The following is a 24,437-nucleotide window of genomic DNA, read 5'->3' as shown; positions in this document are numbered from 1 at the left end:
TGAGCTGCCTTTCTCTAGGGTTGAAGGGTGGGGGCTGGACATCTATGAAATTCCTGCTTGCAGAAACTGTATAAAGAAGGTTTGCACAGGTGAGAAGTCTCGGTCTGATGGATCCTTTGGCATGGTCTCAGGGGCAGGTGAAGGAGGCCGAGGCTAGAGTCAGATGGAGTCACTGCCTGTCTCTGCTGAGGCCAGGATGGTGAGGGCTGGAGGCACTACAGGGCCTGTGGTTTCACCCTCCCTTTCACAGAGCATGCTGGTGGAGCTGTCTCCAGTCAGCGGAGGGACAGAAGGCCCAAGAGGGGAAGGGACAATACATCCTAGGTTTTCAAGAAATCTGGCCAAATTCCAACTGGGGACTGTGGGCCATCCAGCGGATGCCTTGTGAGGATAGAATGTTCTGTATTCTTGTCACAGGAGACTTTCAAGCACTTGAGATGTGGCCAGTGTGACTAGGGGACTGAATTTGTCATTTGCTTCCTTTTAATTTTAGTGAGTGTTTTAGGTAACATTTATTGAAGCTTGGATAAGACTGAGGCGGTCACAGAGCTGAGTATTCATTTCTCCCTCAGGTTCCAGAGTGCTTGTATAACCAGGCGCTGTGAATGCTTCTACATGCTTCCCTGGACTGAGCATTGGTTCAAAATATTCTTCAGCAAAAATGCTGCTGCAAGCCTTCAGCCCCACTAAACTGTGACTGAAAATTACAGTTATCTCCCATGGGCCAGAAGGGGGCTGCATAATGAAATGCTGCTTCTGCAGCAGCCCCTTGGCATATGGCATATGGCCTCCCCAGGACCTCCAGCTGGGGCCTCTGGTCCCCATAAAAGGGATGACTTGCCACAGGGAAGCAGTTATCACTGGTCTTAGCATACACCCTTCTCCCTTGTAACTTACAATCTCCAATGACCAGTCTTAGTAGCTGCTGATGGAACTGTATTTTAGGCCCAGCTGATGACTCACCTCATAACGCTGATAAACCGGTTCACTGCGGGGGTGGAGATGGCTTTTAAAAATTGGAAAGGAAAAATAAAATCCAATTTAAGTTGAGGTTTAGAAATGGACAAAATGCCTTTTCCAAAAGAGCAAAATTTCAGGGTCAGTTCTTTCCTTCTAATAGTGTAGGGAAGATGTGTCCAGAGGTGAGAGACTGGTACCTTTACTAGTTCCCAAGAAGACAGAAGCCTGGCATTTAGGAATGATCCTTGTTTACTTGATGGCGTCAAGCTGCCTTTGCTAAAGGAGTAGTTTCTTTAGCTCTGCAGTTGGCCCTTTTTATATAAATGCTGCTTTTATAAGGTTGCTGGGAGAAATATCAGCAACCTCAGATATGCAGATGATACCAATCTTGTGGCAGACAAGAGAAGAGAACCTTTAAGCCTCTTGATGAGGGTGAAAGAGGAGAGTGAAAAAGCTGGCTTGAAACTCAACATTAAAAAAACTAAGATCATGGCATCCAGTTCCATCACTTCATGGCAAATGGAAGGGGAAAAAGTGGAAGCAGTGACAGATTTCCTTTTCTTGGGCTCCAAAATCACTGCGGATGGTGACTACAGCCATGAAATCCAAAGGCGCTTGCTCCTTGGAAGGAAAGCTGTGACAAGTCTAGACAGCACGTTAAAAAGCAGAGATATCACTTTGCTGACAAAGGTCCGTATTGTTAAAGCTATTGTTTTTCCAGTAGTCCTGTATGGATGTGAGAGCTGGACCATAAAGAAAGCTTAGTAGTGAAGAATAATGCTTTCAAACTGTGATGCTGGAGAAGACTCTTGAGAGTCTCTTGGTCTGCAGCGACATCAAACCAGTCAATTCTAAAGGAAATCAACCCTGAATATTCACTGGAAGAGTGGTGCTGGAGCTGAAGCTTTAATACTTTGGCCACCTGATGTGAAGAGCTGACTCACTGGGAAAGACCCTGATGCTGGGAGAGACTGAAGGCAAAAGGAGAAATAGAGGCAGAGGATGAGATGGTTAGATAACATCACTGAGTAAATGGACACGAATGTGAGCAAACTCTGGGAGATAGTGGAGGACAGAGAAGCCTGACATACTGTAGTCCATGGGGTCACAAAGAGTTGGACACAACTTAGCAACTAAACAGCAACAAACGGTAATAATAATTGTCATTTATTAGTACCTACTAGGTGCAGGACATTATGCTATATAGAACATTTTAAGAAGATCTTAAGCAGGACAAGTAGACTAGACCTCAAGAGATAAAAGATATAGCTGTCTGAAATATAATTGATAGCTGAAAAAGGACTTCCTTTTGCAGTATCCATAGATAAGGGCTCTATTGTTTTCTAGAAAATCTAAGGATTAAATATATAATATAAAAGAATATAATCTTGCTGGCATCTGGTTGTTTTCCTTTAAGGAGTGTTTACATTATTAGCTTTTATAAAATTTTACATTGTATCTATGATTTAAGGTATTCTTAATATTATTTTAATACCCCTAATCTTTGGTTGGGGCTTCCCTGGTGGCTCAGAGGTTAAAGCGTCTGTCTGCAATGCGGGAGACCTGGGTTTGATCCCTGGGTCGGGAAGATCCCCTGGAGAAGGAAATGGCAACCCACTCCAGTACTCTTGCCTGGAGAATCCTATGGAGGGAGGAGCCTGGTAGACTACAGTCCACGGGGTCACAAAGAGTCGGACACGACTGAGCGACTTCAATTTCACTTTCACTTTCAATCTTTGGTTGGGTTGCTTAGAAGCAGAGGCTGAGACGGTTATTCTGTAGTATGTGTCTTCTTGGGTAGAGTAGGGTGAGGGTTGTGTCAGGGCAGGGCAGTGGAGGTTGCTGAGCAAAAATGTGGTCCAGCTACAGACTAGCCCAGCCTGACCCCACAATAGCTCAAACATGAGTGACACCTCAGAGTTGGTTCCATCTTGAGTTAGTCAGCCATTGGACAGAACTGTTCCTGGGTGGAGGTGAAACATAACCTCTTTGGTAAGGTAATTCTTGGATCTAAAAGCAGATGTCTAGAGAAGGAGGCATCTGTGCCCTGTTAGAAGTAGGTATGGACTGAACTGTGTTCCCCTAAAACTTAGATGTTGAAGCCCTAACTCCCAGGACCTCAAAATGTGAATGTGTTTGGAGACTGGGCCTTTAAAGAGGCAGTTAAAATGAGACTGTTAGGGCAAGGCCCAAATCCACTCTGACTAGTGTCCTTATAAGAAGAGGAGACTTGGACACAAGAGACGCCAGCACACTTGCAAGCCAAGGAGCAAAGTTGCCAGCACCTTGATCTTGGACTTCTAGCCTCCAGAACTATGAGAAAATACATTTCTGTTGTTTAAGCATTCTGTCGTGGCAAACCTAGCAGACCATAACTCAGCATCTGGAGGATGAGCAGGCCGACACACACAGGTGGAGTGTGTTTGTTACGGAGCTTTGGGTGGAACATCAATAACATTCACCACACCCACTTACAAATCAGGAAACCATGGCCACAGGTGTGAAGTGGGTGCCCAAGGTGATACAGTCAATAAACTACAGAGGTGAACTTCAGTCTATGTAGCTGAGCCTCTTAATCACTATTCTGCAGTCTTTCTCAGAAGCAGCAGATATTACCAGTTAACTTGGGTTCCATTTCTGTCTTTTTTTACCCCAGTTTGTGCCCACCTTACACGAGATGGAGCTCCTCGGGGAAACCTAGCCAGCTCAGCATAGACAATGTCTGTATCTAAGTGCCTTCTAAAAGCATTGTCTTTTACCCTGTTCTTTGAGAATGTTGTAGCATATTAACTTCAGGTTTTCCCTACATATGGGATGATGTCTTTATTTAAAATGTTTTTCATTAAAAAATGAATTAGGGCAATCTTTTTCATATCCACACATGCTGTTTTAGGGAAATAAGAAACTCTGAGATCTGCCTTGTCAGTATAATTATTATGTCATTCTGAGTACTGGCACTGAACGTGGTCTTTGGATAGGTCACATCATGATCCAACAGTAAGTCATAGTTTGTGTTTATTATAACTTAGCTCAGTATTTTCTGGCTCAGTGTAATAAAGCCATTGACTCCTTCAGAAAATTAGGAAAGAAGGGAAAAATAAAGAAGGGTGTCTCTGGGCAGCTGCCTGCTACCAAGACCCCAACTTGCCTCACTGTAGCTAAAATGCAGATAATCCTCTCTTTAAGAAGAGATTCTCCCCCACCACACATACCCCCTATATACAGGATATGGCAAAAACATCTTAAAAAGTGTCTTGTGGATATTATTGACTTCCTTAGAGAAGAGGCAGAAAAGTACAATTTAAAATGCATTTTAAATGTTGGATTTCACAAATCACAAGTCATTTGGTCCTCAAACAGTCAATTCCAACAGTGTTGTTTAACATGCAGAGAGAGTCAGAGTGTTCTTGCAGCTGGAGTAGTCTGGGGCACCTGACAGAAGCGGCTGTCTAATGTGAGTGCCATCACAGGCTGGGCAGTATTAAACTGAGTCCTCAAACTTGCAGGCCTGTGGAATATAGCTGGAGATGGTAGTATGAGGAAGACATACTTTACTGTTTAGAGTTATAACTCCATCTGAGATATAAGGTCAGAAGATGTGAGAAACTGGGAGAGAGTAGGTCTTTCATGGGAAAAATTTCCTTATCTTTTACTGATCTTCCTCCTACCTTCTGACCCTCCCTAAAATAAACATCAGAAAATTCTTTGCAGGGGATACTGTGTTATCGTTTGAAAATTCTCATCTCTTGGATTTGTAGACATTCCCTTCTTCAACAAGAAGTTTGGGTGTCTGCTTTGAAACATGGATTTGAGATGCCATGAAGAAAAAGATGAGCACAACTCCTGCCCTGTGGGAGCATACTGTCTACATTGTGCTAAGATAGTGGTTCTTAAATTTAAATGTGTGTCAGGATTCTCTGGAGGACTTGTTAAAGTGTGAATTGCTGGATCCTCACTGCAGTTTCTGATCCAGTAGGTCTGGGAGGTCCAAGAATCTGTGTTTTTAATAAGATCCTGGGCAATGCTGCTGTTATTTCTCTTCTGGGACATGCTTTTGAGAACCACTGTGCTAAGCTTGCTCCCTGCATTTGCTCAAAGCATATATATTAGATGGCTAGAATCGTTTAGGGTAGTGGTGAGCTCACAGGCTGAGAAATTCCTCCCACATAACTAAGTTTCTTTAAAGGAAATTTAGTTTTGCCTTTAAGCAAAGTTCTTACCTTATTGGCGCTTTACAAAATTCTTTAATACATTCATGATCATTTTAGAAGTTTGAAGTGCTGGTGCAATAATAGACAAAGTATTGGGGAATTTATCTTTAAATAGTTGTATGTCATTTTCTCCTTGAAGGTCCAAACGATAGAGCAGTAGTTCTCATAATATGTAGCAGCATCTTTGTGTAGAGTTCAGGCCCCACCTCAGAGCAGCTAAATCTGAATCAGTGGGCTTTGGGGCCAAGAATCTGTGTTACAAATGCCTCCAGGTGATCCTGACCCACAGTCCACCTTGAGCATATCTGAGACAGAGTTGGACTGAGTAACAGTGGGATTGAGACTGAGAGAGGGCCCCTAGCATTCAATAGTCCTAGCTCCCTTCAGATGACTTACCAGGATGACTGTGCTTCAGTTTTTCTAGCTCATTAAGTCAAAGGTCTGTCCCTTGTTGTATGACATCTTTCAGAGGTAAGAGGAAGATAATCACAATTATTATTTATGACATTTAAATTTCATAAATAATGATGGAAATATGAAAATAATGTCATAAGTAGATGAAAATTCCTAGCTAAGCATAAAATTTCTTTGTCTTGTTCACTTAAGGCATTCTTATCCCTCTTTGCTTTTCTTTGAAACTCTGCATTCAATTAGGTATATCTTTTCCTTTCTCCTTTGCCTTTTGCTTCTCTTCTTTTCTCAACTATTTGTAAGACTTCCTCAGACAACCATTTGCCTCCTTGTATTTCTTTTTTCTTGGGATGATTTTGGTCACCGCCTCCTGTACAATGTTACAAACCTCCGTCCATAGTTCTTCAGGCACTCTGTCTATCAGATCTAAGCCCTTGAATCTATTTGTCATTTCCACTGTTTAATAAGGGATTTGATTTAGGTCATACCTGAATGGCTTAGTGGTTTTCCTACTTTCTTCAATATAAGTCTTAATTTTGTAATAAGGAGCTCATGATCTGACCCACAGTCAGCTCCTGGTCTTGTTTTTGCTTACTATATAGGACTTCTCCATTTTTTGATGCAAAGAAATAGAGGAAAACAATAGAATGGGAAAGACTAGAGCTCTCTTCAAGAAAATTAGAGATACCAAGGGGATATTTCATGCAAAGTTGGGCACAATAAAGATGGGCACAGAAATGGTAAGGACCTAGCAGAAACAAAAGAGATTAAGAAGAGGTGGCAAGAATACACAGAAGAACTGCACAAAAAGGCCTTAATGATGTGGATAACCATAATGGTGGTGTCACTCACCTAGAGCCAGACATCCTGGAGTGTGAAGTCAAGTGGGCCTTAGGAAACCTTACCATGAACAAAGCTAGTGGAGGTGATGGGATAGCAGCTGAGCTATTTCAAATCCTGAAAGATGATGCTGTGAAAGTGCTGCATGTGATATGACAGCAAATTTGGAAAACTCAGCAGTGGCCACAGGACTGAAAAAGGTCAGTTTTCATTCCAATCTCAAAGAAAGGCAATGCCAAAGAATGTTCTAGCTACCACACAACTGTGCTCATTTCACATGCTAACAAGGTGATGCTCAAAATCCTTCAAGCTAAGCTTCAACAGTATAAGATCCAAGAAATTCTAGATGTACAAGTTGGATTTAGAAAAGGCAGAGGAACAAGTGATCAAATTGCCAGCATCCATTGGATCATAGATAAAGCAAGTGAATTCCAGAAAAACATCTACCTCTGCTTCATTAACTGCACTGAAGCCTTTGATTGTGTGGATCACAACAAACCAGAAAATTCTTAAAGAGTTGGGAATACCAGACCACCTTGCCTGCCTCCTGAGAAACCTGTGGCAGACTGAGAAACAACAGTTAAAACCAGATATGGAACAACAGACTAGCTCAAAATTGAGAAAGGAGTATGTCAAGGCTATATATTGTCATCCTCCTTATTTAACTTATATGCAGAGTACATCATGCAAAATGCTGAGCTGGATGAATTACAAACTGGTATCAAGACTGCTGGGAGAAATACCGATAGCCTCAGATATGCAGACGACACCACCATAATGGCAGAAAGTGAAGAGGAACTAAAAGCTTCTTGATGAAAGTGAAAGAAGAACGTGAAAAAGCTGGCTTAAAACTCAACATTCAAAAAACTAATACCATGGCATCTGGTCCCATCACTTCATGGCAAATAGATGGGGAAACAAGGGAAGCAGTGACAAACTTTATATTCTTGGGCTCCAAAATCACCATGGATGTGACTGCAGCCATGAAATTAAAAGACTCTTAGTCTTTGGAAGAAAAGCTATGACAACCTAGAGACATCACTTTGCTGGCAAACGTCCGTCTAGTCAAAGCTACGGTTTTTCTAGTAGTTGTGTTTGGACGTGAGAGTTAGACAATAAAAAAGGCTGAGAATTGATGCTTTTGAACTGTGGTGTTAGAGAAGACTCTTGAGAGTCCCTTGGACTGCAAGGAGATCCAAACAGATGCATCCTAAAGGAAATCAGTCCTGAATATTCAATGGAAGGACTAATGCTGAAGCTGAAGCTCCAAATACTTTGGCCACCTGATGCAAAGAGCTGACCCACTGGAAAAGACCCTGATGCCAGGAAAGACTAAGGACATGAGAAGGGGATGAGAGAGGATAACGTGGTTGGATGGCATCATTGACTCAATGGACGTGAGTTTGAGGAAACTCCTGGAGATAGTGAAAGACAGGGAAGGCTGATATGCTGCAGTCCACGGAGTCACAGAGAATTGAACACAACTGACTGACTGCACACCAGCAACCATAAAATAGCACTAATGCAGTGGAATAAAGATAGGATTCAGGTAATTTACATTCCAGTCTGCCATGTGTTCAGCTGTGTGACATGTGGTTGGTTATTAGCCTGTCTCTCACTTTATTTAAAATTGAGATAGAAAGGTTGTCCTGGTCTGAGTTGAATCCCTGTTGCAGTGATAAAGTAGAATAATGGGTACGAATGTGCATTTAAAAACAATCTATAAAGTGCGGTGACTCTGGCCTGCTAATTCATGGGTTTGTTATTTCCCCATCATTAAAATGGGAATAGGCCTCTATAACTTTACAGAGATTGTGAGTAGTAAGACAACTAATATCACAACGATTTGAGTTCAGATACCCTGGAGAAGGAAATGGCAACCCACTCCAGTATTCTTGCCTGGGAAATCCCATGGACAGCAGAGCCTGGCCGTCTATAGTCCATGGTGTTGCAAACGAATCAGACACAACTTAGTGGCTGAACAATAGCAACAACAAAAGTAAAGTTTATTTCTTCATTTATTGTCTGTAACATATAAATGTTGTAAGGTGTGGAGATATTATAAAGTCTTATGCATTTTATTATAGTGCTTCTATAATAGTATATGCTAGTACTTTCGTTTGAACTAGTCACATCCTGGAGCAGAAGTTTTCACATTATGGCCCTCAAGCCAGCAGCACCAGGATCCCCTGGGAACTTTTCAGAAATGCACATTTCCAGGCCTCTCCTGACCTGCTGCATCAGGGCCCTATGTGGGTCCCAGCGGTCCATATTTTAACAAGTCCTGCAGGTGATCCTGCTGCTCACTTAAGTCTTAGAGGAAGGGCTTTATTAGGGTCTCTGTTGAAGGGTCTGACAAAGAGCAACCTTTTCCCAGGACAGGGTAACTGTCTCTCTTTGTCTCCAGCATGGATATGCAACAACTGTGTCCAAGCTCGGGCAGCCATTGTTAAATTCCTGCATAAATGTATCTGTCACCACCGCCCAGTGTAGTGGAGATCTGGATGCTGCTCCCAAGCAACTGTCAGGAGGCTGACTTCAGGGTATGAGAAAATGAAAGCTATTTATCTCAGACCACTTTCCCTTCCGTGACAGCAGTAATGAGCCTTAGCCTAACAAGGCTTCACACTGGACCAGTGTCTGAAAAACACACAATTTGACAAACAGCATGAGCTGACTTCTTTCTTCTGATTTTTCCATTTGAAAACTCAGCCTTTTCTGAGCCTCACCAAGTTAGTGGTATTTGAGTAAGGAATACTGGTGATGGGTTCATCCTGGTCTATTTCATGACTTGGACACCTGTCCATTTCTCCCCTCCTCTGCTCCCTGGGAGGGGATGCTTGAAGCAGAGAAAGGGACTGGCTGTGCACAGAGAACCATGTCAGGGGAAGGGCTCAATATTTAGTAAGAGAAACATTTGTCTGCGGGGTAGAGCTGTGGTGTGATCCAGCTGCCACCTGCTTTTCTAAACTTCACAGCCAATGGAGCACAGCCATGTTCATGCATTTATTGTCTATCTCTGCTTTCACACTACAACGAGTTGGGTAGTTGTGACAGGGACTGTATACCCTACAAGACCTAACACTTTTTCTGTCAAGCCCTTAAAAGAGCAAGTTTGTTCACCCCTGTCGTAGAGGTTCCCTCTGAGCTGCCTGGAGGAGCCAGGATGGAACCAGAGACAGGAAGGGGATGGGAGGAGAGGAGGGTGTAAAATGCCCAGGGTCCCTCTGGAGTCCAGCAGTCAGAAGGGCAGTGGGAGGAGCCACACCTTACTGCCTTTGGCGTTGGGTACTGTGTGAATTTTGAAAAGTGATTATATTTAAAATATTGTTAAAAATTTTAACTTGGCATCCATTTGTGATTGCCTGATATTTATTTTTGCTTTGGCTCCATCCCTTCCTTCTTTCCAGAGTTATTTCTCCACTGATCTCCAGTAGCATATTGGGCACCTACTGACCTAGGGAGTTCCTCTTTCAGTATCCTATCATTTTGCCTTTTCATACTGTTTATGGGGTTCTCAAAGCAAGAATACTGAAGTGGTTTGCCATTCCTTTCTCCAGTGGACCACATTCTGTCAGACCTCTCCACCATCTTGGGTTGACCAGATGCAATATGCTCCACCATCTTGGGTTGACCAGCAGGCATGGCTTAGTTTCTCTGAGTTAGACAAGGCTGTGGACCTAGTGTGATTAAATTGACTAGTTTTCTGTGGTTATGGTTTCAGTGTGTCTGCCCTCTGATGCCCTCTTGCAACACCTACCGTCTTACTTGGGTTTCTCTTACCTTGGACTTGCAGTATCTCTTCATGGCTACTCAATCAAAGCACAGCTGCTGCTCCTTACCTTGGACGAAGGGTATCTCCTCACCGCCGCCCCTCCTGACCTTGAACCTGGAGTAGCTCCTCTAGGCACTCCTGCGCTCATGCAGCCACCGTTCCTTGGACGTGGGGTAGCTCCTCTCAGCCGTCGCCCCGACCTTGGAGGGTGGTGGCTGCTCCTGTGCTGTCGCAGCCTGGCACCCCTGGCTGCCTTCCCTGACCTTGGACTCGGGGTGCTGCTGCTGCTGCTGCTAAGTTGCTTCAGTCGTGTCCGACTCTGCGCGACCCCATAGATGGCAGCCCACCAGGCTCCCCCGACCCTGGGATTCTCCAGGCAAGAACACTGGAGTGGGTTGCCATTTCCTTCTCCAAAGCATGAAAGTGAAAAGTGAAAGTGAAGTCACTGAGTCGTGTCCAACTCTCAATGACCCCATGGACTGCAGCCTACCAGGCTCCTCCGTCCATGGGATTTTCCAGGCAAGAGTACTGGAGAGAAGTGCCATAGCTCCTGCCAAAGCAAAAACAATACCCAGTTGTGGATATGACTGGTGATAGAATCAAGGTCCAATGCTGTAAAGAGCAATATTGCATAGGAATCTGGAATGTCAGGTCCACGAATCAAGGCAAATTGGAAGTGCTCAAACAGGAGATGGCAAGAGTGAATGTCGACATTCTAGGAATCAGCAAACTAAAATGGACTGGAATGGGTGAATTTAACTCAGATGACCATTATATCTACTATTGCGGGCAGGAATCCCTCAGAAGAAATGGAATAGCCATCATGGTCAACAAAAGAGTCTGAAATGCAGTACTTGGATGCAATCTCAAAAACAACAGAATGTTCTCTGTTCATTTCCAAGACAATCCATTCAATATTACAGTAATCCAAGTCTATGCTCCAACCAGTAATGCTGAAGAAGCTGAAGTTGAACAGTTCTATGAAGACCTACAAGACCTTCTAGAACTAACACACATTTAGTCCTTTTCATTATAGGGGACTGGAATGCAAAAGTAGGAAGTCAAGAAACACCAGGAGTAACAGGCAGATTTGCCTTGGAATACAGAATGAAGCAGGGCAAAGGCTAATAGAGTTTTGCCAAGAGAATGCACTGGTCATAGCAAACACCCTCTTCCAACAATACAAGAGAAGACTCTACATGTGGACATCACCAAAATCAGATTGATTTTATTCTTTGCAGCCAAAGATGGAGACGCTCTATACAGTCAGCAAAAACAAGACCAGGAGCTGACTGTGGCTCAGATCATGAGCTCCTTATTGCCAAATTCAGACTTAAATTGAAGAAAGTAGGGAAAACCACTTGACCATTCAGGTACGACCTAAATCAAATCCCTTATGATTATACAATGGAAGTGAGAAATAAATTTAAGGGCCTAGATCTGATAGATAGAGTGTCTGATGAACTATGGAATGAGGTTCATGACATTGTACAGGAGACAGGGATCAAGACCATCCGCATGGAAAATAAATGCAAAAAAGCAAAATGGCTGTCTGGGGAGGCCTTACAAATAGCTGTGAAAAGAAGAGAAGCAAAAAGCAAAGGAGAAAAGGAAAGATATAAGCATCTGAATGCAGCATTCCAAAGAATAGCAAGAAGAGATAAGAAAGCCTTCCTCAGCAATCAATGCAAAGAAATAGAGGAAAAGAACAGAATGGGAAAGACTAGAGATCTCTTCAAGAAAATTAGAGATATCAAGGGAACATTTCATGCAAAAATGGGCTCGATAAAGGACAGAAATGGCATGGACCTAACAGAAGCAGAAGATATTCAGAAGAGGCGGCAAGAATACACAGAAGAACTGTACAAAAAAGGTCTTCATGACCCAGATAATCACAATGGTGTGATCACTCACCTAGAGCCAGACATCCTGGAATGTGAAGTCAAGTGGACCTTAGAAAGCATCACTACGAACAAAGCTAGTGGAGGTGATGGAATTCCAGTGGAGCTATTTCAAATCTTGAAAGATGATGCTGTGAAAGTGCTGCACTCAATATGCCAGCAAATTTGGAAAACTCAGCAGTGGCCACAGGACTGGAAAAGGTCAGTTTTCATTCCAATCCTAAAGAAAGGCAATGCTAAAGAATGCTCAAACTACCACACAATGGCACTCATCTCACATGCTAGTAAAGTAATGCTCAAAATTCTCCAAGCCAGGCTTCAGCAATATGTGAACCATGAAATTCCAGATGTTCAAGCTGGTTTTAGAAAAGGCAGAGGAACAGAGATCAAATTGCCAACGTCCACTGGATCATGGAAAAAGCAAGAGAGCTCCAGAAAAACATCGATTTCTGCTTTATTGACTATGCCAAAGCCTTTGACTGTGTGGATCACAATAAACTGGAAAATTCTGAAAGAGATGGGAATACCAGACCACCTGACCTGCCTCTTCAGAAACCTATATGTAGGTCAGGAAGCAACAGTTAGAACTGGACATGGAACAACAGACTGCTTCCAAATAGGAAAAGGAGTACGTCAAGGCTGTATATTGTCACCCTGCTTATTTAACTTATATGCAGAGTACATCATGAGAAACGCTGGACTGGAAAAAACACAAGCTGGAATCAAGATTACCAGGAGAAATATCAATAACCTCAGATATGCAGATGACACCACCCTTATGGCAGAGAGTGAAGAGGAACTAAAAGCCTCTTGATGAAAGTGAAAGTGGAGAGTGAAAAAGTTGGCTTAAAGCTCAACATTCAGAAAATGAAGATCTTGGCATCCGGTCCCATCACTTCATGGGAAATAGATGGGGATACAGTGGAAACAGTGTCAGACTTCATTTTTTTGGGCTCCAAAATCACTGCAGATGGTGACTGCAGCCATGAAATTAAGAGACGCTTACTCCTTAGAAGAAAATCTATGACCAACCTAGATAGTATATTGAAAAGCAGAGACATTACTTTGCCAACTAAGGTCCGTCTAGTCAAGGCTATGGTTTTCCAGTGGTCATGTATGGATGTGAGAGTTGGACTATGAAGAAGGCTGAGCATCGAAGAATTGATGCTTTTGAACTGTGGTGTTGGAGAAGACTCTTGAGAGTCCCTTGCACTGCAAGGAGATCCAACCAGTTCACTCTAAAGGAGATCAGCCCTGGGTGTTCTTTGAAAGGAATGATGCAAAAGCTGAAACTCCAGTACTTTGGCCATCTCGTGCGAAGAGCTGACTCACTGGAAAAGACTCTGATGCTGGGAGGGATTGGGGGCAGGAGGAGAAGGGGATGACAGAGGATGAGATGGCTGGATGGTATCACAGACTCGATGGACGTGAGTTTGAGTGAACTCTGGAAGTTGGTGATCAACAGGGAGGCCTGGTGTGCTGTGATTCATGGGGTCAGAAAGAGTCGGACATGACTGAGTGACTGAACTGAACTGAACTGACATATTTATTTTCTCCCTGGGGTTGAGCATCACAGACAAAACTGCAGAGTTTTATGTTCAATGTCAGTAGCTCACATTTCCTTGACACATACTATTTGTATTGATAGCTGCATTGTCACAGTATGTAATGTTCACCTTATTCATGAGATGAGTGCTACCATCCCCACTCTACAGATGAGAAAACTGACGGGCAGAAAGTTTACCTAACAACCAGCATTAAGAGCCTCAATTTCAATGTGGGCCTTTTTGATGCCAAAGTCAGCATTCTAAACCAGTGTTTTTCAAATTCTGGGTTTAGAAATCAGTTTAGTAAGTTGCAACTAGCATTAAAAGAAAAAAAAAATAAAAAGAGGGGGGGAGAGAAATCATTGAATAGTCTGCAAAATGCCAGACTGTGTCATTTGTAGTATGGGTAAATCTTGTTGCATGAAGCGTTTGTTTCTATTGTAAAGATGTTTTTATATAAACACAAATCCAAGCACATTTCTGTACCCTGGGCAACAATGTAAATGACATGTCTTACTCTTTCAGAGTCAGTCTTGAAAGGATATATTCTTTCCTGAAAGTGGGGCATGGGGGACAGAGAAACAGAGGGAGAAAATATGAGTGAGTCAGTGAATGAATAACTGTCAAAGGGAGACAGACTCATGGAGAGGACATGCGGGGAAGTGGGATGACAGAGAATGGACATCTCTGTGGGAGAGACACAGAGACCCAGGGAGAGGCCAAGGGTGGTGGGGATGAGAGGCAGGAAGTCTACTCAGCAAGTGCGTGCCCCTGCTTGAAGGCAAAACTGGAGACCTGAATTGTCCTCTTTTGGTTTTCATATACTTCTCTTGCTGTGATCCTTTTGTCATTCTGAGTGTGAATCAAATAAAGATTTTTATAAAAAAAAATAGCCCCTATGTACAAATACTCTTGTTTCATCTGCTGCTCAGCTGATAATAGGAGGGGAAAACAGACTGTGTTCGAGTTACTGAGAGAAAGTGTGAGTTTCCTAAAGAATTGGCAAAGGTGTTTTTGAATATGTGTATTAATAATTCTTGTTTTTGAGCTGGCCAGTTTTAGTTCCATGGTACTGCCTCCTGTGTTCTATGCAAAATAAGAGATAGCAAAGATTTTTAAATATTCAATTGTCAGGGCTTTCTACATACACTAAGTATTTTACTTTCAAGGGATTCTGGAATCAGTTAATCAAAAATTCAATTTTACCGATGTGGAAATTGATGTAACACTTGATAAAGTTTCCCTATACACAGATGCTTTCATAAGAATCATATTATTGAATCTTCATAGCTACCCTGTTAGATTACCTTTTGTCCGCTTCACTAGAAAAAAAAATAAAGCTCAGTAAATTCAAATCCCTCACTCAAGTTTCTTATTTAAGAGGTGGCAGAGCTAGATTGAAACCCTGATTCTCTAACACCAAATTCCATATTATCCCCACTAGACATAAAATAGTAGGCTCAGGTGGCACCAGTGGTAAAGAATTCATCTGCCAATGCAGGAGACGTGAGAGATGCTGGTTCAATCACTGGGCCGAGAAGATCCCCTGGAGTAGGAAATGGCAATGCACTCCAGTATTCTTTTTCACTCGCCTCCTTATGGTAGAAAGTGAAGAGGAACTAAAGAACCTCTTGATGAAGGTGAAAGAGGAGAATGAAAAAGCTGGCCTAAAACTCAACATTCTAAAACCTAAGATCATGGCACCTGGTCCCATCACTTCATGGCAAATAGATGTGGAAACAATGGAAACATTGACAGACTTTATTTTCCTGGGCTCCAGAATTGCTGAAGATGGTGACTGCAGTCATGAAATTCAAAGATGCTTGCTTCTTGGAAGAAAAGTTATGACCAACCTAGATAGCATATTGAATAGCAGAAACATTACATTACCAACAAACATCTGTCTGGTCAAAGCTATAGTTTTTCCAGTAGTCGTGTGGATGTGAAAGTTGGACCATAAACAAGGCTGAGCATCAAAGAATTGATGCTTTTGAACTGTGATGTTGGAGAAGACCCTTGAGAGTCCCTTGGACTGCAAGGAGATCAAACCAGTCCATCCTAAAGGAAATCAGTCCTGAATGTTTATTGGAAGACTGATGCTGAAGCTGAAACTCCAATATTTTGGCCACCTGATGTGAAGAACTGACCCATTGGAAAAGACCCTGATGTTGGGAAAGATTGAAGGCAGGAGGAGAAGGGGACGACAGAGGATGAGATGGTTGGATGGCATCACCGACTCGATGGACACGAGTTTTAGCAAGGTCTGGGAGTTGGTGATGGACAGAGAAGCCTGGTGTGCTGCAGTCCAAGGGGTCACAAAGAGGGAGACACAGCTGAGCGACTGAACAACAACAACTACTACTAACGTGTACAAAGCCTAAATGCCCATGGTTTTAATAAGGTAGAGAGAGTACCATTATTTAACTTCCTCCTTTCCCCAAGGATGTTTCTTATTTCTAGGCTCCCATTAGCAAATTGGAATTGATATCACTGTGCTTTTTTGGGATCTTGGATTTTGAATGGACCAACAGATCCATTCTTAGCCTTTCTTGGTTGAAGACCATTATAAGCACCAACCAGACTTTCGTGGTGGCTCAGTGGTAAAGAATCCACCTGCCAGTGCAGGAGACACAGGTTCAATCCTTGGATCAGGAAGATCCCCTGGAGAAGGAAATGGCAACCCACTCCAGTTTTTTTGCCTGGGAAATCCCATGGACAGAGGCACCAGGCAGGCTGCAGTCCATGGGGTTACAAAGAGACAAACACAACTTAGCAATTGAACAGCAACAACAATATTTCTAGTTAGTAATAATATTTCATCAAGTAACTTAGGTAGCACTTCCTGGCAGCAGCTTAACTGGGTGGCCTTTCCTTGTTTTTGTTTTTAATTAAGAAATGCTTCATATTTATGTGAGTAAGTAGAACCTTTGTGATCTACAGCTCAAAAACATTCATAGCCTTAGAACTTTAACATTTCCCTCAGCTTGCCAATAATGACATTTCTATATATTCTATCCCTCTTGCCTGATCTCCCTACTAGTATTTTCTTTAAAAGAAGAAATTCCCAGGAAGAACACTTATATTTGTCCCCTCCACTGTGTCCACAAAAACTTTATGTGGATAGAAGAGTCAGGTGGCCAAGGCATCTTACTTTGCTTTTGGTCCTAAATCCCCTTATTTGTAATAATGATTCATGCCTCTGAATGTAAAGGCTTTGCTGCCAAGTTGCTGCTAAGTCACTTCAGTCATGTCCGACTCTGTGCGACCCCATAGACGGCCTCCTACCAGGCTCCTCTGTCCCTAGGATTCTCCAGGCAAGAACACTGGAGTGGGTTGCCACTTCCTTCTCCAAAGCATGAAAGCGAAAAGTGAAAGTGAAGTCACTCAGTTGTGTCCGACTCTTAGTGACCTCATGGACTGCAGCCTACCAGGCTCCTCCGTCCATGGGGTTTTCCAGGCAAGAGTACTGGAGTGGGGTGCCATTGCCTTCTCCTGTAAAGACTTTAGAAGAGGTTATTTCTTTTTGTTTCATGGTTTTATTCTTACAGTTTCAAAAAGTGGTTGCAGATAGAGCCATCCTCCTTTCCTCCGTGGTTTCTGCTGAGTATTTATTACATTCTACTAGGTGCATTCAGGAAGCTAAGATTCCACTCTGAACTCCATGAAAGCTTTGTTAGTGTTAACAGAATACATATCTCTGGGATATGGGGGTCCTAGACTCATTATAATTTTAATGACCAACAGGACCCGACTTTTGCTTATTCTTTATTTCAGAGATCCCAGCAGACCCACTTGTGGCTGAAGAGTATTATGCTGATGTATTTGATTCCTGTTCTGAAGAAAGTGAGGAGAGTGAGGAAGAAAAAACAGTATTCTCAGTCAAGGATGAAGAGGTTGAAGATGAAGGACCCCAGCCTGTTTACAGGACAAACCAACAGGTAAACGTTGCTGCCAGCAGAAGCAGTGGAGCTGTCCAAGGTGCTGACCAGGCTATGCCTTCCCAGGAAGAGTCAAGGGAGTCTTAGAAACCAAGTAGGAGAACTAAGGTTTGTTATACAGGCTCTACATGATGTGTCTTGATTTCCAAGGCTCAGGGGCAGACAGGGCCCCATGGGATTGTGTGAATCTGGATATGTTGATGAGGAAAGGGCTGGAGCACTCAGTACTGATTCAGGTGAGAGGATGAAACACTACACTGTTTATACACTGAGGAGCACCCCACATATAGCTGCTGAATAAACATTTCATGTGTCTCTTTAGAAGAGAGAAGAGGATATTTAAAATTGTACTGTTCTTCCTGGTAATCAGATTTGTGAGTCATGTCCCAGTGCATTAATTAGTTCTGGGGTTGAAGTCGAGAGATCTTGGGCTTAGGAGATGGTCTTCCTGGCCACTCCAGCCCTTGAAGTTCCCCCTTTACATACAGTGCTGGAATCTCTGAGTCCATGAACTTGCCATAGATTCTGTAACAATAACAATACTAGCTTCATCTGGGTCATACACCAAGAAACAGCCCTGCATGTGATTTCACTGTTGGTTGCCTGCAGGAGAGAGGAAAAGCAAGAGTTGTGTGAAGAAAAAGCAGATGACTCTGGGCTCTTTATTCAACTTATACTTGATTTTCTTCTTAGGCCATAATCTGATACTCTTCCTAGTCCTAAGCTTTCATAAGGTACAGAAGCTTTTCACTAACTGGAAACATTAAGCTAGTAAGATAACAGTCAATCAAAGGGCATCTGTGTTAATGGAGACTTAATTCAAGAGGATTAACTGAAGGTTGTCCACAATCCATTCAATCCTTTTTAATGAAGACTAGGCAATTCATCAAGATTGCTGGGAGAAATATCAATAACCTCAGATATGCAGATGACACCACTCTTATGGCAGAAAATGAAGAGGAACTAAAAGCCTCTTGATGAAAGTGAAAGAGGAGGGTGAAAACATTGGCTTAAAACTCAACATTCAGAAAACGAAGATCATGGCATCTCGTCCCATCACTTCATGGGAAATAGATGGGGAAACAGCGGAAACAGTGTCAGAATTTATTTTGGGGGGGCTCCAAAATCACTGCAGATGGTGACTGCAGCCATGAAATTAAAAGATGCTTACTCCTTAGAAGAAAATCTATGACCAACCTAGATAGCATATTGAAAAGTAGAGACATTACTTTGCCAACGAAGGTCCATCTAGTCAAGGCTATGGTTTTTCCTGTGGTCATGTATGGATGTGAGAATTGAACTGTGAAGAAGGCTGAGCACCGAAGAATTGATGCTTTTGAACTATGGTGTTGGAGAAGACTCTTGAGAGTCCCTTGGACTGCAAGGAGATCCAACCTGTCCATTCTGAAGGCGATCAGCCCTGGGTGTTCATTGGAAAGAATGATGATAAAGCTGAAGCTCCAGTACTTTGGCCCCCTCATGCGAAGAGGTGACTCATTGGAAAAGACTCTGATGCTGGGAGGGATTGGTGGCAGGAGGAGAAGGGGACGACAGAGGATGAGATGGCTGAATGGCATCACTGACTCAATGGACGTGAGTTTGAGTGATCTCCGGGAATTGGTGATGGACAGGGAGGCCTGGTGTGCTGTGATTCATGGGGTCGCAAAGAATTGGACACAATTGAGTGACTGAACTGAACTGAACTGAACTGAGGCAATTCATCATAATACTCAATGAATAAATCCAGTAAGAAATGTTCTCAAGTTCTCCATAAGAAAAAGAAACAGGCAGGGAGAAGGGGATAGAGAGAGTGATATAGAGGTGAGCAGAGAAAGGGATGAGAAAGAGAGAAAGGATAAGAGAGAGAAATTGAGAGATAAATACATGAAGAAAGAAACAAATAAATATTGAGAAAAGCAGAGTCCAGACAGTGAGGATTCAGCATACCAAAATAAAAACACTTCCCTTTCACCATTTCCTTATTTTCTCCAGTGGACTTGTAAACAGAAGCACCTCCTACCACAAATTGAAAATATAATCTCTGCTTCTGTACCTCTGTCCTAAACAGCAGAGACTAATATTGTTACATTATTACAGAAACTTCACTCTGTGACTCTGGGTGCAAAGCACACAATATGCAAAACACATCTGTTTCTGTCCAAAGCATTAAGTGGTAACATTTTAGCTACTAATATTCAGTTCAGTCACTCAGTCGTGTCCGACTCTTTGCGACCCCGTGAATCGCAGCATGCCAGACCTCCCTGTTCATCACCATCTCCTGGAGTTCACTCAGACTCATGTCCATCGAGTCCATGATGCCATCCAGCCATCTCATCCTCAGTCGTCCCCTTCTCCTCCTGCCCCAATCCCTCCCAGCATCAGAGTCTTTTCCAATGAGTCAGCTCTTCACATGAGGTGGCCAAAGTACTGGAGCTTCAGCTTTAGCATCATTCCTTCCAAAGAAATCCCAGGGCTGATCTCCTTCAGAATGGACTGGTTGGACCTCCTTGCAGTCCAAGGGACTCTCAAGAGTCTTCTCCAACACCACAGTTCAAAAGCATCAATTCTTCGGCGCTCAGCCTTCTTCACAGTCCAACTCTCACATCCATACATGACCACAGGAAAAACCATAGCCTTGACTAGACGGACCTTAGTCGGCAAAGTAATGTCTCTGCTTTTGAATATGCTATCTAGGTTGGTCATAACTTTTCTTCCAAAGAGTAAGCATCTTTTAATTTCATGGCTGCAGTCACCATCTGCAGTGATTTTGGAGCCCCAAAAAATCTGACACTATTTCCACTGTTTCCCATCTATTTCCCATGAAGTGATGGGACCAGATGCCATGATCTTCGTTTTCTGAATGTTGAGCTTTAAGCCAACTTTTTCACTCTCCTCTTTCACTTTCATCAAGAGGCTTTTTAGTTCCTCTTCACTTTCTGCCATAAGAGTGGTGTCATCTGCATATCTGAGGTTATTGATATTTTTCCTGGCAATCTTGATTCCAGCTTGTGTTTCTTCCAGTCCAGCGTTTCTCATGATGTACTCTGCATATAAGTTACATAAGCATTGTGACAATATACAGCCTTGACATATTCCTTTCCCTATTTGGAACCAGTCTGTTGTTCCATGTCCAGTTCTAACTGTTGCTTCCTGACCTGCATAGAGATTTCTCAAGAGGCAGGTCAGGTGGTCTGTATGCCCATCTCTTTCAGAATTTTCCACAATTTATTGTGATCCACACAGTCAAAGACTTTGGCATAGTCAATAAAGCAGAAATAGATGTTTTTCTGAAACTCTGTTGGTTTTTCCATGATCCAGCGGATGTTGGCAATTTGATCTTTGGTTCCTCTGCCTTTTCTGAAACCAGCTTGAACATCTGGAAGTTCATGGTTCATGTATTGCTGAAGCCTGGCTTGGAGAATTTTGAGCATTACTTTACTAGCATGTGAGATGAGTGCAATTGTGGGGTAGTTTGAGCATTCTTTGGTATTGCCTTTCTCAGATCGTAAAGCGTCTAGATTTAAGGGTCTAGATCTGATAGATAGAGTGCCTGATGAACTATGGAGTGAGGTTCATGACATTGTACAGGAGACAGGGATCAAGACCATCCCCATGGAAAATAAATGCAAAAAAGCAAAATGGCTGTCTGGGGAGGCCTTACAAATAGCTGGGTAAAGAAGAGAGGCAAAAAGCAAAGGAGAAAAGGAAAGATATAAACATCTGAATGCAGAGTTGCAAAGAATAGCAAGAAGAGATAAGAAAGCCTTCTTCAGTGATCAATGCAAAGAAATAGAGGAAAAGAACAGAATGGGAAAGACTAGAGATCTCTTCAAGAAACTTAGAGATACCAAAGGAACATTTCATGCAAAGATGGGGTTGATAAAGGACAGAAATGGTATGGACCTAACTGAAGCAGAAGATATTAAGAAGAGGTGGCAAGAATACATGGAGTTCAGTTCAGTTCAGTTCAGTCGCTCAGTTGTGTCCGACTCTTTGCGACCCCAGGAATCACAGCACGCCTGGCCTCCCTGTCCAGCACCATCTCCTGGAGTTTACTCAGACTCATGTCCATCGAGTCTGTGATGCCATCCAGCCATCTCCTCCTCTGTCGTCCCCTTCTCCTCCTGCCCTCAATCCCTCCCAGCATCAGAGTCTTTTCCAATGAGTCAAGTCTTCGCATGAGGTGGCCAAAGTACTGGAGCTTCAGCTTCAGCATCACAGAAGAACTCTACAAAAAAGATCTTCACGACCCAGATAATCATGATGATGTGATCACTAATCTAGAGCCAGACATGTTGGAATGTGAAGTCAAGTGGGCCTTAGAAAGCATCACTATGAACAAAGATAGTGGAGGTGATGGAATTCCAGTTGAGCTGTTTCAAATTCTGAAAGATGATGCTGTGAAAGTGCTGCGCTCAATATGCCAGCCAATTTGGAAAACTCAGCAGTGGCCACAGGACTGGAAAATGTCAGTTTTCATTCCAATCCCAAAGAAAGGCAATGCCAAAGAATGCTTAAACTACCGCACAATTGCATTCATCTCACATGCTAGTAAAGTAATGCTCAAAATTCTCTAAGCCAGGCCTCAGCTACTAATATTAGTACTTTAAAGTATTTTCAATAAAATAAAACCGATTTCAGAACACCAGCGGGATCACTTGCAGATCATGTGACCTTGTGCTAGTCACTAAACCCCACTGTGCCTTGGTTTCCCAATCTAATGAAGTAATTAATAATGAGATATTAGCTGTTATTAACATAAAGCTATATAGCCATTTTGTGGCTCTTTTATGGTACTTCCAAAACTCCTTAATTCTAAACTAAGTTTATGGTACTGCCCTCATGGTCCAGTGGTTAAGAATCTGCTTTCCAGAGTCCAGTTAAAGACGGTGGAGTAGAAGGATGTGCGCTCATCTCCTCCTGAGAGAGCATCAAAGTTGCAACTAGTTGTTGAACAACCATCAACAGGAGGACACTGGAATCCAACAAAAAAAAGATACCCCATGTCCAAAGACAAAGAAGAAGCTGCAGCAAGACAGCCAGACAGGAAGGGCTCTATCATGATAAAAATCAAATCCCATACCCATTTGTTGGGTGACCCACAAACTGGAGAACAATAATACCAAAGAAGTTCTCCCACTATTGTCAAAGTTTTGAATCCCATGTCAGGCTTCCCAGCCTGGGGATACTACAAAGGGACTGGGAATCCCTAGGGAATCTGGCCTTGAGGGCCAGCGGGATTTGATTATAGGCCTTCCAGAGGACTGAGGGAAACAGAGACTCCAGTCTTGGAAGGCACAAACAAAATTTTGCATGCACCAAGACCCAGAGGAGAGGAACAGTGACCCCACAGGAGACTGAGCCAAAACTACCTGCTAGTGTTAGAGGGCTTCCTGTGGAGACATGAGTTGGTATGGGCTCACCACAGGGATGGGGGCACTGGAAGGTCCCCCTTGGCATAAACCCTCTTGGAATTCACCATTAACCCTATCATACAGCCTGTAGACCCCAAGGCTGGGTCACCTCAGGCCAAACAACTACTAAGGAAGGAGTATAACCCCACCCATCAGCAGATAATTGGATTAAAGCTTAACTCAGCAAAGCCCTGCACACCAGAGCAAGACCCAGTTTTCCCATCACCAGTCCTTCCCATCAAGAAACATACACAAGCCTCTTAGCCTCATCCATCAGAGGGCAGATAGAAGAAGCAAGAAGAAGCACAGCCTCACAGTGGTTAAAACAAAAACCATATCACAGAAAGTTAATCATGATGAAAAAGCATAAAGTTATGTCCCAGATGAAGGAACAAGATAAAATCCCAGAAAAACAACAAAATGAAGTGGAGATAGGCCACTTTTCAGAAAAAGAATTCAGATAATGATAGTGAAGATGATCCAGGATCTCAGGAAAAGAATGGAAGCAAAGATTGAGAACATGCAAGAAATGTTTACCAAAGATCTAGAACTAAAGAACAAACAGAGATGAATAATACACTAGAAGGAATCCATAGCAGAATAACTGAGGCAGAAGAAAGGATAAATGGCCTGGAGGACAGAACGGTGGAAATCACTGCCACAGAACAGAGTGTAGAAAAAAGAATGAAATAAAATGAAGACAGCCTAAGAGACATCTGGGACCAACATTCACATTATAGGCGTCCCAGAAGGAGAAGGAAGAGAGCAAGGACTTGAGAAAATATTTGAAGAGATAATAGCTGAAAAATTCCTGAATATGGGAAAGGAAATAGTCAACCAAGTCCAGGAAGCTCAGAGAATCTCAGGCAGGATAAAACCAAGGAGGAACATACCAAGACGCAGTAATAAAACTGACAAAAAGACAGAGATAAAATATTAAAAGCAACAAGGGGAAAATGACAAATAACATACAAGGGAACTCCCACCAGGCTATCAGCTGATTTCTCAACAGAAACTCTACAAACCAGAAAGGAACGGCATGATACATTTAAAGTGATAAAAGGGAAGAACCTAACAACCAAGAATACTCTACCCAGTAAGACTCTCCTTCAGATCTGATGGAGACATCAAAAGCTTTAAAGACAAGCAAAAGTTAAGAGAATTCAGCACCACCAAATCAGCTGTACAACAAATGCTAAAGGAACTTCTCTAGGCAGAAAACACAAAAGAAGGGAAAGCCATACAGAAAATAAACTGAAAACAATTAAGAAAATGGTAATAGGATAATACATATAGATAATTGCCTTAAATGTAAATGGATTAAGTGCACCTACCAAAAGACATAGGCTGGCTGGGTGGATGAAAGCCTGTGCATGTATGCACTTCCACTTACCACATCACTCTGCTTGACACCCCCAAATCAAATGTAATTATTTTATG

General features: G+C 42.7%; 1 protein-coding gene across 14 annotated transcripts in view; it reads left to right on the top strand.

Moving 5' to 3' along the window:
* The window catches only part of NEK11 (NIMA related kinase 11), a 281,512-nt gene that overhangs the window by 172,738 nt on the left and 84,337 nt on the right, over positions 1-24,437 (top strand). For all 14 annotated transcript variants that reach the window (XM_060395921.1, XM_042237186.1, XM_042237180.1 and 11 more), the window contains one exon: positions 17,420-17,583. In XM_060395921.1, the coding sequence (XP_060251904.1) occupies positions 17,420-17,583 (164 nt within the window). The remainder of the gene's footprint in view (positions 1-17,419; positions 17,584-24,437) is intronic.

The sequence above is a fragment of the Ovis aries genome, chromosome 1, assembly GCF_016772045.2.
Source record: "Ovis aries strain OAR_USU_Benz2616 breed Rambouillet chromosome 1, ARS-UI_Ramb_v3.0, whole genome shotgun sequence".
NCBI classification, from domain to species: domain Eukaryota; kingdom Metazoa; phylum Chordata; class Mammalia; order Artiodactyla; family Bovidae; genus Ovis; species Ovis aries.
Note: the sequence above shows the minus strand (reverse complement) of the source record. Positions and strands in the feature narration are given on the sequence as shown.